The sequence below is a fragment of the Musca vetustissima genome, unplaced genomic scaffold (genome assembly GCF_032173495.1).
Source record: "Musca vetustissima isolate MV318-11 ecotype Yass unplaced genomic scaffold, APGP_CSIRO_Mvet_v1 utg49774, whole genome shotgun sequence".
NCBI lineage: Eukaryota > Metazoa > Arthropoda > Insecta > Diptera > Muscidae > Musca > Musca vetustissima.
The window spans coordinates 63,148-77,435 of NW_026889727.1; the positions used below are offsets into that span (position 1 = coordinate 63,148).

General features: G+C 34.7%; 1 protein-coding gene across 1 annotated transcript in view; it reads left to right on the forward strand.

Annotated features, from left to right (window-relative positions):
• Positions 1-14,288, forward strand: part of LOC133337355 (protein spire-like) — a 78,981-nt gene that overhangs the window by 58,590 nt on the left and 6,103 nt on the right. Inside the window, exons 9-11 of the mRNA XM_061545585.1 lie at positions 4,178-4,380; positions 8,397-8,682; positions 12,215-12,325. Of these exons, the coding sequence (XP_061401569.1) occupies positions 4,178-4,380; positions 8,397-8,682; positions 12,215-12,325 (600 nt within the window). The remainder of the gene's footprint in view (positions 1-4,177; positions 4,381-8,396; positions 8,683-12,214; positions 12,326-14,288) is intronic.

The following is a 14,288-nucleotide window of genomic DNA, read 5'->3' on the forward strand; positions in this document are numbered from 1 at the left end:
GAACCAATTTTTATATTTTTTGGTTGAAAGATTTGCTACCCAATGAGAATCTAAAATATCAAATTTAAGCCAATTCGGTTGAAAAACATACCTGAAATCTCCAAAAGATTGGGATTCGGAAGGTAACCCTATGTGGACCCAACTCTTAAACTTGCACCAATATTGATAATTTTTGGTATGAACATTTTCTACCCTATGAGATTCCAAAATATCAAATTACAGGCAATTTAGTTGAAAAACGTCTCCAAAATTGAAAAACATACCTGAAATCTCCAAAAGATTGGGATTCGGAAGGTAACCCTATGTGGACCCAACTCTTAAACTTGCACCAATATTGATCATTTTTGGTATGAACATTTTCTACCCTATGAGATTAAAAAATATGAAATTAAAGGCAATTTAGTTGAAAAACGTCTCCAAAAATACCGAATATTGGGATGTACTATTACATAGGGTCTGTACCAAAATTTGGACCGATATATTCCATTTTCAGTACCATTGATCGCAAGAGCATTCGCAATGCCCGTGCAAAAATTCCAAACTCTAACTTACATTTTTTATGATATCTCTTTGTCATTTCGTTTGGAACCTCGGGTAACCCTTCAATATTAGTCGTAAGCATTTTCTCCTTCAGGCTTCGAAAGAATTATTTAATCTTTGCCCTTGGCTTCATAAATTATTCTCTCTTTGAGGCAGTTTTCTGTCACCTTATATACATACATATATTTATTTTCAAATTGTTTTTTTTGTTGTTGCTGTTGTTGTTCTCACCAAAACATCAAACACTTGAATACCTAAAGAACCACTTCTAGAATACTTTAACCTCATTTTAATTAAATTGTTCTGCAATTGAGAATTGTTGTTGTTTTTTTTTTTACAAAAACAACAGCAAGAAAAACGAACGGCATTTCATGTAGCAGTAGCAGCAGCAACTTCTAAGGTGATGAATGGCAATGTTAGTTGGCCATATTTTGTCAGCAGATATATGACCAGACCCAGTCGGGCCGGGCCATTTTGCTGAATTTTGCCGCCGTCGCCGTTAGCTGCGTTAAAGGAAACAAAATCAAGTTTTCGTTTTTGTTTTTTTGGTTCTTCATTGCCTCAAAAGCTAAACAAACATTTGATGTTTCAGACAACATCGGCTTGTGTTTTCCCAGCTGGATGGAACGGTGGAACGAACGAACGAAAGAACTTGTTTCATAGCTTACACAACGCAAGAACACAGAGCGTTAGACCTTTTTTATGACGACTTGCAGGTCAAAGAAGAGAACTACCGAATGGGACATGATGATGGTTGTGAACACACACACATACACACTAACAGTCGACACTCGACTTGCATTAGCCAGAATTTTTAATGGAAAAATTATGACAGCAATGGATCTGAGGTGTAGTAATCCATGCCGCCGCCATAAAAGGTGGTATTATAACATAACACACAAGTGTTACACATTTTTTCCTCGTATAGGGTTTTGTGTATTCCCAAAATAATTCAATTCAGGTTATGAGAAAACTATGTCAGGTCTTATTCAAAAGTTCGACTTACTAATACACTCGAGGAAAAAATGAAAACATATTTTAACTAGTTGGAATTGAAAAAAAAAAAATATTTTTTCAAGACCTATAATAGGCGTGGATTTTTTAAAGAATATTCTTTCAAGGCCTATAATAGGCGTGGATTTTTTAAAGAAGATTTTTTTTTTCAAGGCCTATAATAGGCGTGGATTTTTTAAAGAAGATTTTTTTTCAAGGCCTATAATAGGCGTGGATTTTTTAAAGAAGATTTTTTTTCAAGGCCTATAATAGGCGTGGATTTTTTAAAGAAGATTTTTTTTCAATGCCTATAATAGGCGTGGATTTTTTAAAGAAGATTTTTTTTCAAGGCCTATAATAGGCGTGGATTTTTTAAAGAAGATTTTTTTTCAATGCCTATAATAGGCGTGGATTTTTTAAAGAAGATTTTTTTTCAAGGCCTATAATAGGCGTGGATTTTTTAAAGAAGATTTTTTTTCAATGCCTATAATAGGCGTGGATTTTTTAAAGAAGATTTTTTTTCAAGGCCTATAATAGGCGTGGATTTTTTAAAGAAGATTTTTTTTCAAGGCCTATAATAGGCGTGGATTTTTTAAAGAAGATTTTTTTCAAGGCCTATAATAGGCGTGGATTTTTTAAAGAAGATTTTTTTTCAAGGCCTATAATAGGCGTGGATTTTTTAAAGAAGATTTATTTTCAAGGCCTATAATAGGCGTGGATTTTTTAAAGAAGATTTTTTTTCAAGGCCTATAATAGGCGTGGATTTTTTAAGCAAGATTTTTTCGAGGTCTATAATAGGCGTGGATTTTTTAAAGAAGATTTTTTCAAGGGCCTGGATTTTTTAAAGAATATTTTTTCAAGGGCTTGGATTTTTTAAAGAATATTTTTTCAAGGGCTTGGATTTTTTAAAGAATATTTTTTCAAAGGCTTGGATTTTTTAAAGAATATTTTTTCAAGGACCTGGATTTTTAAGGGTCTACACAAAGCGTGGATTTTTTAAAGAATATGTTTTCAAGGGCTTGGATTTTTTAAAGAATATTTTTTAAGGCCTATAATAGGCGTGGATTTTTTTAAAGAATATATTTTCAAGGCCTATAATAGGCGTGGATTTTTTTAAAGAATATTTTTTAAAGGCCTATAATAGGCGTGGATTTTTTAAAGATGATTTTTTCAAGGCCTATAATAGGCGTGGATTTTTTAAAGATGATTTTTTCAAGGCCTATAATAGGCGTGGATTTTTTAAAGATGATTTTTTCAAGGCCTATAATAGGCGTGGATTTTTTAAAGATGATTTTTTTTCAAGGGCCTGTATTTTTAGAGGGTCTACACAAGGCGTGGATTTTTTAAAGATGATTTTTTCAAGGCCTATAATAGGCGTGGATTTTTTAAAGAATATTTTCCAAGGGCCTGTATTTTTAGAGGGTCTACACAAGGCGTGGATTTTTTAAAGATGATTTTTTCAAGGCCTATAATAGGCGTGGATTTTTTAAAGAATATTTTCCAAGGGCCTGTATTTTTAGAGGGTCTACACAAGGCGTGGATTTTTTAAAGAATATTTTCCAAGGGCCTGCATTTTTACAGGGTCTACACAAGGCGTGGATTTTTTAAAGAATATTTTCCAAGGGCCTGTATTTTTAAAGGGTCTACACAAGGCGTGGATTTTTTAAAGAATATTTTCCAAGGGCCTGTATTTTTAAAGGGTCTACACAAGGCGTGGATTTTTTAAAGAATATTTTTTCAAGGGCCTGGATTTTTAAAGGGTCTACACAAGGCGTGGATTTTTTAAAGAATATTTTTTCAAGGTCCTGTATTTTTAGAGGGTCTACACAAGGCGTGGATTTTTTAAAGAATATTTTTTCAAGGGCCTGTATTTTTAGAGGGTCTACACAAGGCGTGGATTTTTTAAAGAATATTTTCCAAGGGCCTGTATTTTTAGAGGGTCTACACAAGGCGTGGATTTTTTAAAGAATATTTTTTCAAGGGCCTGTATTTTTAGAGGGTCTACACAAGGCGTGGATTTTTTAAAGAATATTTTTTCAAGGTCCTGTATTTTTAGAGGGTCTACACAAGGCGTGGATTTTTTAAAGAATATTTTTTCAAGGGCCTGTATTTTTAGAGGGTCTACACAAGGCGTGGATTTTTTAAAGAATATTTTCCAAGGGCCTGTATTTTTAGAGGGTCTACACAAGGCGTGGATTTTTTAAAGAATATTTTTTCAAGAGTCTAGACAAGGTCTGGATTTTTTAAGGGTCTACACAAGGCGTTTTAAAGATCACCTTAAGTTGTCGATTTTTAAAGGATATTTTTTCAAGAGTCTAGACAAGGCCTAGATTTTTAAGGGTCTACATTTTTAAAAAATATGAGTTTTTTTTTGAGTGTAAAGAAAACAATTCCCCCAATACTTTTTTCCCATCAATCCCTAGCTGTCGCATTTTGCCATCTTCCAGATGCATTGCAGCGATGTCAGCTTGGGTGATATAATACTTTTTATTTGATTTTACAACTTAATCTACATTTTCTTCTTCTTCATTTTTTGTGCAACATTTTCGCCTCTGATTACATTGTTTATGCATCACATTAATTTGTTGCATTGCCCCATCTTGTGACTAACTCTTTGGTATTTTTTCTGTCTTCTTCATTCCAGTGCTTCCTACTTCTACCACAATAACATCATCATCAGCATCACCAGCAGCTGCAGCAGGCGCACCGCCGGTCTCATCCCAGCAGCAACAGCTGCACCAATATAAATTGCGGGATTCATTGAAGCAACTGCAGGAGTCGAATGAAATCCATACAACACCGCGTTCCAAGCAGCGTATCATCAAAGTGGATTTCTCATTGATTGAGGTATGTTGAGGAATGGGTATATCATCCATCTATCTTATAATGACATATAATGACATTTGTGTTGACATAATAACAACAATGAATGGATGGGTGGCAGTAACCAGCCAAGCTGGGTGATGTGTGAATTGTAATCACACATCCATCCATTTATTATTTGCCGCATGTAGGGGGGCGGGGGAGGGTCTTGAAATTATCGAATCATTGGGATTCATTGTTGCATTTTGCTTGCTTGTTGTCATTGTTATTGTGCCCCCTTTTTTATCATGATGCAACATTGTGGGTAATGTTAATGTGGTTACCACTGTCTAGATGATTGGTTGCAAGACGAGATGCCATGGAAAGTGAATTGAAAAAAAAAAAATAGGGAATGTCTGAAATTTCGATTTCATTTCATTTGCGGTGGAAATTCCAAGTTACAGATGTAAAAATATTTTTACACGAAATGGGAATAACATTAATAAATTACGATTGGGGGAAGATATTCAAATAACAACGGGAAATTCAATTGAAACCAGTAAGGAAAGTAGTAAAGTTCGAATGGGCCGACTATATTATACCCTTCACCACTTTGGGTATATTGTACATACGTATCCTAGCAGACGACGCGTTTTTGTTACATATCTATATCTGAACCGATTTCAGGGAAAATTGCCAGAGACTAATTTATATTACTTCAGTACGTTGTGTCAATCGGCCTAGCTATGAATCTTTTCACGAAGATTAGCAACATCATTTTAGACTTAATTCAGTACCCTATACCAAAATTCGTGCAAATCGAAAGATATATGGGGACTTTGGTGAACCAATTACATAAAATCGGACGAAAATATATATGGGAGCTATATCTAAATCTGAACCGATTCTCACGAAACTTTTCACAAGTTATTCTAGCCTTAATTCAGTACGCTATGACAAATTTCGTGTAAATCGAATGATTTTCAGAGACTGTGGTGCACCAATTACCTAAAATCGGATGAGAATATATATGGGAGCTATACCTAAATCTGAACCGATTTTCACGAAACTTTGCACACATCATTCTAGACTTAATTTAGTACGCTATGCCAAATTTCGTGTAAATCGAAAGATATATAGGGACTTTAGTACACCATTTACATTAAATCGGACGAAAATATATATGGGAGCTATATGTAAATCTGGGCCGATTTTCAAAAAACTTAACACACATCATTCTAGACCTAATTGATTACGCTATGCCAAATTTCGTACAAATCGAAATACATTTAGGGTCTTTGGTACACCATTTAAATTAAATCGGACGAAAATATATATGAGAGCTATATCTAAATCTGAACCGATTTTTCCCAATGTGAAGAGTATAAAATCCAGCACCTGTGAAGAACTAGAAAAATGCTCTTATAAAACTCTACATTAAGTCGCGTTGACGTACAGAAGACCTACAGAAAATTTAAATTTTCTACATTAGGTTATGGTGGCGTATAAGTAGGTTCAACACTCATACGCCATGAACACCTAGGAACAAAATTACAGGAAAGTCTAAAAGGAGTATTTATAGATGGACAATAGGTTTTTTTGTAGACAAAGAGAAGTGTGGCTTTATCGAAATTTAAAATTCTACATTAGGTCATGGTGCCGTATAAATAGGGACAACATTCATACGCCTGGAAGACAGGCACGGTGCCCCCGGCCGTTCTAGCCTAGCCTAATCTCAAACACAAAATACTTATCAATAAACTATTTGTTCTAATAATAGAATTTGATCTGTGGAAAGTTTTCCCATAGTGTGCGTCATAAAATCTCAACACCAACAACAACTGTCTTATCAGCGTTGCATGTGGGATTTTAGACTCTTATCTTAAAACACCCCAACGATCAAATCTTCTGTAATACAAAATTCTGTTCAAAGTACTTTGAACAATAGGCAAATTGAAGCAAGTCTTAATCGAAGCTTAAATTTTTGCATTAGTTCATGGTGGCGTATAATTGGCGGCAATAGTCATACGCCATGAAGTCCTACAGACAAAACGAAGGCAAGACAGCAAACTGGCCGGATTTTTGGGTTATGAAATAGGAGTCTTAAAAGAGTATTTTTTCCAAAAATTATCATACCAAGAGGGAATCACTATAGTCCAGATGGAAGGAGTCCCTACAATATGTTTAGTTAACAAAAATTAAGTTTGGAGCTTAGGAATTCCTTTAAATGGGTTAAAAAATCCATATTTGGACATGGCTCCTGAATATATATTTTTTTTAATCCACACCTTGAATAAAAATATATATTTTTAAAATCTGCCCTGCTGTGAATACTTTAAATATTTATTTTTTTCCTTTAATATTATTTCCTCCATTGTTCGCTATCATAATTAAGTGACTGACCGTATATGTGACCACATGAGAACTACATTACTCCACCATATCACTGATTATTTCTAGCCATATTGAATTACAAGAAAAAAACAACAACAAATAATTGAATTACAAGTCATAAAAATTGTCTGCCATAGAAAATTTAACCTGTGTCTCTGTTGTGGTTTTTAAATCCACTCAACTCCTCCAACCACCTCTTCCTCCGTGGTGGTATATCAAATTATTGCACGCAGCTTTTATTCTGTGATTGCAAAAAGGTGAGCAGAAAGAAGGTAGTAATGATGACCCCATAGTGTCCGGAGGTAATTAAGGTGCTAAGGGATGGGATAAAATTGCAAAAAATGTTCGAAAGACAAACTAGCACAGTTCCTATAATGGAAAAAAACACACACACATATATTTATGTATTTGAATGGTTATGTGGGTGTAAGTAAAATAAATACAGTTAAACCAGTCCATACTGGTTCAACCTGACGTTCTCAATGTTCGCCTCTCCTTTTTGTGTAATTAAAAACGAAATTATCCCTCCTAGGTCCCTATGGTATGGTAATTTTCCATCAATGATTGGTTGTTCTATTTATTTTTTGATGATCCAACATCCTTCGCTTCGGATGGCCGTCAACAATTGACGTCATTGGACAGTTCTAGGTTAAAACGAATTGAAAGCCATATAGACCCAGTCAGTCAGCCACTGGCAATTGACATTTCTCGGATAGACAAATGAACATAAATCCCAAATCTTTGGAAGTAAAAAAATAAATAAAAATACATTCAACAGACCCTACCACATAGACAACCACCCACCTGCCTAACTCATCTGAGCAGTTTTGCACGCACCAAGCTTGCCATATGTTTGTAAATCCCACTCACGTACTACCAACAAATTACGTCAAAATACAAAGTTAAAGGGGGAGGAAATAAGGACTCAAGTTTTTCAATATTACAGTGGTACCTGGTTATGACGGAACATGATGGAATTGAAGTTATACAGAAGTCGAATATTCATATGGACAGAAATTTCAGCCTAAGTGGAGTGATTATAGACGGACAAGAAGTTTTTTGTAGACAAAACGAGAAGTGTGTCTTTATAGACATTTAAAATTCTACCTTTGGTCATGGTGGCGTATAAGTAGGGACATCAGTCATACGCCCTGAAGACCTACGGACAAACAGACAGGTAAGGTAGTCATTGACGAGCTAGGCAAACAGATCCAAATCCTAATAGAAACTTAAAATTCTACATTGATTCATGGTGGCGTATAATTGGCGGCAATAATCATACGTCATGAAGATCAAGCTTGCCATATGTTTGTAAATCCCACTCACGTAATGTCAACAAATTAAGTCAAAATAAAATGTTCTGGGGGGAAATAAGGACTCAATTTTTTCAATATTACAGTGGCGGAACATAATGCAATTGAAGTTATATAGAAGTCGAATATTCATATGGACGGAATTTTCTTCAAAACAAAGTTGTGTATAACAGCGATAAAAAAATCTCATTTGTCTGACCTTGTCCTCTTCCCCATTCCCACACATCCCATGAACATTTTCATCTATGCCATATTTTCTTTGTGTTTGTATTTTTCCATACGCTTTCCCATGAAAATTTGCATTTTATTGTTATTCATTTTTTTCTTTTTTCCATGTTCTCAATGTTTTTCCAGGATGACGATCCATGTTTCGATGAGACCTCATTGGCCTCCACAACATCATCATCCTCGACAATGGTCGGTGGTGGCGGAGGACATCAGCTCAATCATAGCATAGGTGTTTGTTCACAGCCCAAAATGCCACCCTATCCCATTGGTGGCTATATGATGAGCGATGCCACCTCCACCTCAGCTGTAGCGGGCAAAGGTGCGACAGCAACAGGAACATCCAGCAACAACAGCAATACGACCACACAACAAGTGCCCACAACACTGACAACACGTGTTACACGGCGTACAAGTAAGTAGTTAACCGAAAAAAACATAAAAACAAATATTTAGAATTACAGTAGATATCTAAAAGGGTGGTATGATAATTCTTTGGAAAAATATATATTCAGGTTGAAGAATATTTAATAGAAGGGAGGGAATTTTTCATTAGGTAGGACCGAATGAAAAATTTTATAAATTTTAACAATCTTCATTAGTCCATGGTGACGTATAATTAACGTCAACAGTCATTCGCCATGAAGCACAGAAGATTAAATCAGGTCCACGCCTTGTATAGAACCCTAAACATATTTTTTTAAACATTCAAGCCGTTAAAAACTATTTTTTAAAACATTCACGCCTTTTGAAGATCCGTAAAAAAATTTTATTCAAAGAATCCATGCCCTCTAAAGATCCCTAAAACATATTTTTTAAAAAATACGCGCCTTGTATAGGTCCTTAAAATAATTTTTAAAAAAATCCAGCACCTGTGAAGAGAACAATTCACTTATAAAACTCTGCATTAAGTCGCGTTAACGTACAAAAGACCTACAGAAAATTTAAAATTCTACATTAGGTGGCGTATACGTAGTGCCAACAGACATACGCCATGAACACCTATGAGCAAAAAGCCAGGAAAGTCGGTCTAAAAGGAGTATCAATAGAAGGACAAGAAGTTGTTTTACTTTATAGACATATTTAAAATTCTACATTAAGCCATGGTGACGTATAATTATGAACGAAACGCATACGCCCTGAAGACCTACAGAAAAATTCGCAGGACAGACAGTCTAAAAAGTAAGAGTTGTGATGAAGTTCTCATAAACGAATTGAATCGAGATTTCATTGGCGTGCAGAAAGGTGATTTTATAGGCAGAAGCAAGTCGTAATAGTAGCCTAAAATTCTAATTTGATTCATGGTGGCGTATAATTGGCGGCAATAGTCATACGCCATGAAGACCTATGGGCAAAAAGCCAAGAAAGACAGACAAGAAATTGTTTTTTACAGACAAAAAGAGAAGTGTGTCTTTATAGAAATTTAAAATTCTACATTAGGTCATAGTGACGTATAAGTAGGGACAACAGTCATACGCCCTGAAGACCTATAGAAAAATTCGCAGGAAAGGCAGTCTAAAAATTAAGAGATGTTATTAAGTTTTCATGAACGAGTTGAAGGGACTTTTCATGACAAACAGAAGCAAGTCTTAATAGAAACTTCAATTTTTGAATTGGCTCATGGTGACGTATAATTGGCGGCAATAATCATACACCATGAAGACCTATGGACAAAAAGCCAAGAATGTCAGCCTAAATGGAGTGTTTATAGACGGACAAGAATTTTTTATAGACAAAGAGAAGTGTGACTTTATCGAAATTTAACAGTCACACGCCATGAAGACCTGTGGACAAAAAGCCAGGAAAACCAGCCTAAGTGGAGTGTTTATAGACAAACAAGAAGTTGTTTTTATAGACAAAAAGAGAAGTGTGTCTTTATAGAAATTTAAAATTCTACATTAGGTTACCGTGGCGTTTATGTAGGGACATCAGTCATACGCCCTGAAGGCCTGCGGACAAACAGGCAGGAAAGGCAGTCTAAATAGTATGAGGTGTGATGAAGTTTTCATAAACGAGTCAAAGGGAGTTTTCATGGGTAGGAAACTCTTCTTATAGGCAAACAGAAGCTAGACGGAATCGAAGGTTAAAATTTAGCATTGGCTGATGGTGGCGTATAATTGACGACAATAGTCATACACCATGAAGTCCTATTTCTACTCATAAAAGTCCCAAAATTCGTATTCATAAATCTGATATATAGGTGATTTCCAAAAAAAATACGATTCAAAAGAAATTTCCCTTTAGTCGCAGGTGACTACTGATGGTAGTTATACGCCATGGTGACCTATTGACAAAAAAACGTAGGAAACACAGACAAAATGAGTCTCTTTAGACATGTAGGAGTGGTTTTTAATAGATGAGCTAGGTGCAGTTTTCCTGGGCGGGTTTCATGGAATCTGCACAGGCGAGCACCATCCTAGACCAGCGGAAGCGATTCTTTATAGAACTCTAAAATTCTCAATTGGGTCATGGTGGCGTATAATTAGCGGCAACACTCATACGCCATGTAGACCTACGGATAAAAGACAGGAAAGACTGTTTAAAAGTATTTTATAAAGGCGAACACGAAGTTGTGTTTATAGAAAAATCATAGCGTGTCTTTATAGAACATTAAAATTCAATATTGGACTGGAGTCTTCATAAACAAATAGTTTAATTTTTCCGGACGAGGTGAAGGAAGTCTTCATAAAAAAGCAGAATAGTGTGTTTATAGAGAAGTCCTATGGACAAAAAGAAAGGCAAGACAGCAAACTGGACGGAGTTTTGTGTTATAAAATAGGAATCTTAAGGGAGTCCTTCTTTCCGAAAATTATCATACCACCCTCTTAACCCTGTAGATTGCTATTATTAATTTTTTTTATACAAATAATATTTTTTTCATAACAATTAATAACTGTACTATATATTCTTGAAATGGTTGCCCTAATCTATTAACTGGCGTTTTGTTGGCATTTTCAAAATTTCTTTAGTTTTTTTTTTTTAAATATATTATTTGTATTTATTTTTCTTATTGTTGTTGTTATTTATGCAATTTTTTTAATTTAATTTTATTTTTTTTTTTATAATTTAATTTTCTTCTTTTTTTCTTTAAGGTATTTAAATTATTAATTGTGGTTATTGCTTAAAAAAATCTTGTTGTTGTTTTGGGTTAGATGTTGTTGTTTTCGTTAAAAGCCAAAACTTAGATTCCTACTACTACTACAATTCCTAATATATTTTTATTTTGAGCCTAAACTAATTGTTAGTTATTATTAAAAAAACTAAAATATGAAATACCAAAAAAAGCTTTTTGAACAAAAAAAAAAATTGAAAAAAAATCCGTTAAGACTAGTCGTTTAGTTTTGTAAATGTAAATTTTTTGTTGTTATTCTTTATCGGTGGAAAAAAACTGTTCTGCCATAATTTATTGGTCAACGGAAACACTTTTTTCTTGCTCCGTAAAAAACCAAACACACACACCAATACCCACACATAAAAATACACACACTGAAGCCTTATTGACCTCAAAACCCCCAAAAAAACACTAACATCAACACTAAATTGAAGTGGTTTCCTTAAAACAAAAATTAAAAAAATAATTTTCAACTCGAAATCTAACAAATATTGGTTGTAATTAAATACTAGATATACATAAATATTTAAACAAAAAAATAATAATTATTTTTATTAGTTGTAGTTTTGCTCTTAGTATCAAAAATTAAAAAAAAAATCCTCATTTGTAAATTTTCCATTCAACAAAAAAATTTTAAAATTTAATTCAAATTAAATAAATTATAACTTGGCTAAACAGTAGAGTTTATTCTTTTGAAATCTTCACTTTGATTTGCAACAAAAAAATAAACAAAAAAAATAATTTTGAAAAAAAAAAACCAAATCCCTGCTCAATTCTCTCTCTCCCCTTGTGTGTTGTGATGTGTGGTGATGACAAACTTATTTCTTTGGGGGAATTTCTCTAGCCAAACCCGAAGATGTCGTCGTTGAAAATGATGTTGATGATGGTGATGATGATCCCTATACTGAGGATGAATATCATAAATTCTTTGACAACGCCTTGGAATGTAAATATTTTTTTTAAATATATGAAATTAATTTCTCTTTCACTATTTCTACTCATAAAAGTCTAAAAATTCGTCATTCATAAATCAAATATATGGGTGATTTCCAAAAAACAAAAAAAAAAACAATTCAAAACAAATTTCCTTTTAGTCACAGATGGCGTATAGCTAACGTCAGTAGTTATACGCCATGGTGACCTATTGACATAAGAAACACAGGAGGGGGTCTTAAAGGAGGGAGTGTCTTAAGACGAGTTAGAGCGGTTTTTTATAGAGGATCTAAGTGCAGTTTTTCTAAATCAATTTCATGAAATCTACATAGACCATCCTAGACCACCGGAAGTGATTCTTTATAGAACTCTAAAATATATATATTGGGACATGGTGGCGTATAATACGCCATGGAGACCTACGGATAAAAGACAGGAAATACTGTTTAAAAGTAGTTTATAAAGGCGAATACGAAGTTGTGTTTATAGAAAAATCACAGCGGGTCTTTATAGAACTTTACAATTCAATATTGGGCTTGAATCTTCATAAACGAGGTGTTTTGAGTTTTCCAAACGACGGACAAAAATCCTGGAAAGTCTATGGAGATTGGCTCTAAATTGTTTTTTATAGATAAGCAGAAGTGTGCCTTTATAGAAATTTAAAATTCTACATTAGGGCATGGTGGCGTATAAGTAGGGGCATGTAAGTCTTCATACGCCATGAAGACTTACTGACAAACTGGCTGGGATGTCAGCGTAAAAATTGAGTGATGAGGTGAAGTTTTCTAGACGAGATACAGGAAGTCTTCATTGACTATTAGCGGCGGTATCATACGACATGAAGGCCTATGAGCAAAAAGCCAGGAAAGTGAACCTAAATGGAATGTATATTGGCAAGCACGAAGTGGTTTTATAGACAAACAGAAGTGTGTCTTTATAGAAATTTAAAATTCTACATTGGGACATGGTGACGTATAAGTAGGGGCAACAGTCATACGCCATGAAGACCTATGGGCAAAAAGTCTGGAAAGTCAGCCCGAAAGGAGTGTTTATAGAGAGGTATTTGTTTTGTAGACAAACTGAAGTGTGTCTCGATAGGAATTTAAAATTCTGCATTGTATCATGGTGTCATATAAGTAGTGGCAATAGTCATACGCCATTGAGAACTGCGGACACAAAAGCAGGAAATACTGACTAAAAGTAGTCTTTATAGGCGAGCAAGAAGGCTTGCTTATAAGCAATCAAAAGGGATTCTGTATAGAATTTGAAACTCTACATTGAACTGAGGTTTTCATAGACCCGATCGAGGGAGTCTTCATAGGTGGTCTAGATGGCTTTTCTAGAATAGATGCCAATTGGAGTCTTTATAGATATCTTCAAAATTTTGTATAAAGGTCTACGGATGAAAATAAACAGCTTAAACGGACATCTGGCATGCTCAACGACTTCTTTACAGAAAAGCACGAAGCATGTCTTCAGAGAACTTCAAAAGTTCATAGTCCTGGTAGCGTATAATTAGTGGCAACAGTCACACACCTCGTGATGGCCTTCGGACAAAAACAGGTAGGTAGGGAATCTTTTATAGGGAGTTTTTTTATAGACAAAGGGAGGAAGTGAAAGGTGGTCTTTTTTAGAGGAGTTGGAGGGATTTTTTATATACAACTAAAGGGAATGTTTACAGAGGTTCTGAAGGCATCCTTCATAGGTGAAATGAAATAAACCAAACCTTTTCTCCTTCATTATTGACGAAGGAAGTGTTTCGTTATGCATGAAATAGAATTTTACAAATCTACAATGGATCCTGGTGGCGTATAATTAGTAACAGTAGTCGTACGCTACAATGTCCTTCGTTTGCAATGCGATGAAGGGAGTCTTTTCAGACGAGCTGAAGCGGTTCTTTTCGATTGAAAGGAGACTTTATAAACGAGCTGAGGGGGTATTTATACGCCAGCTGAAAGGAAGACCAGAAAGGAGTC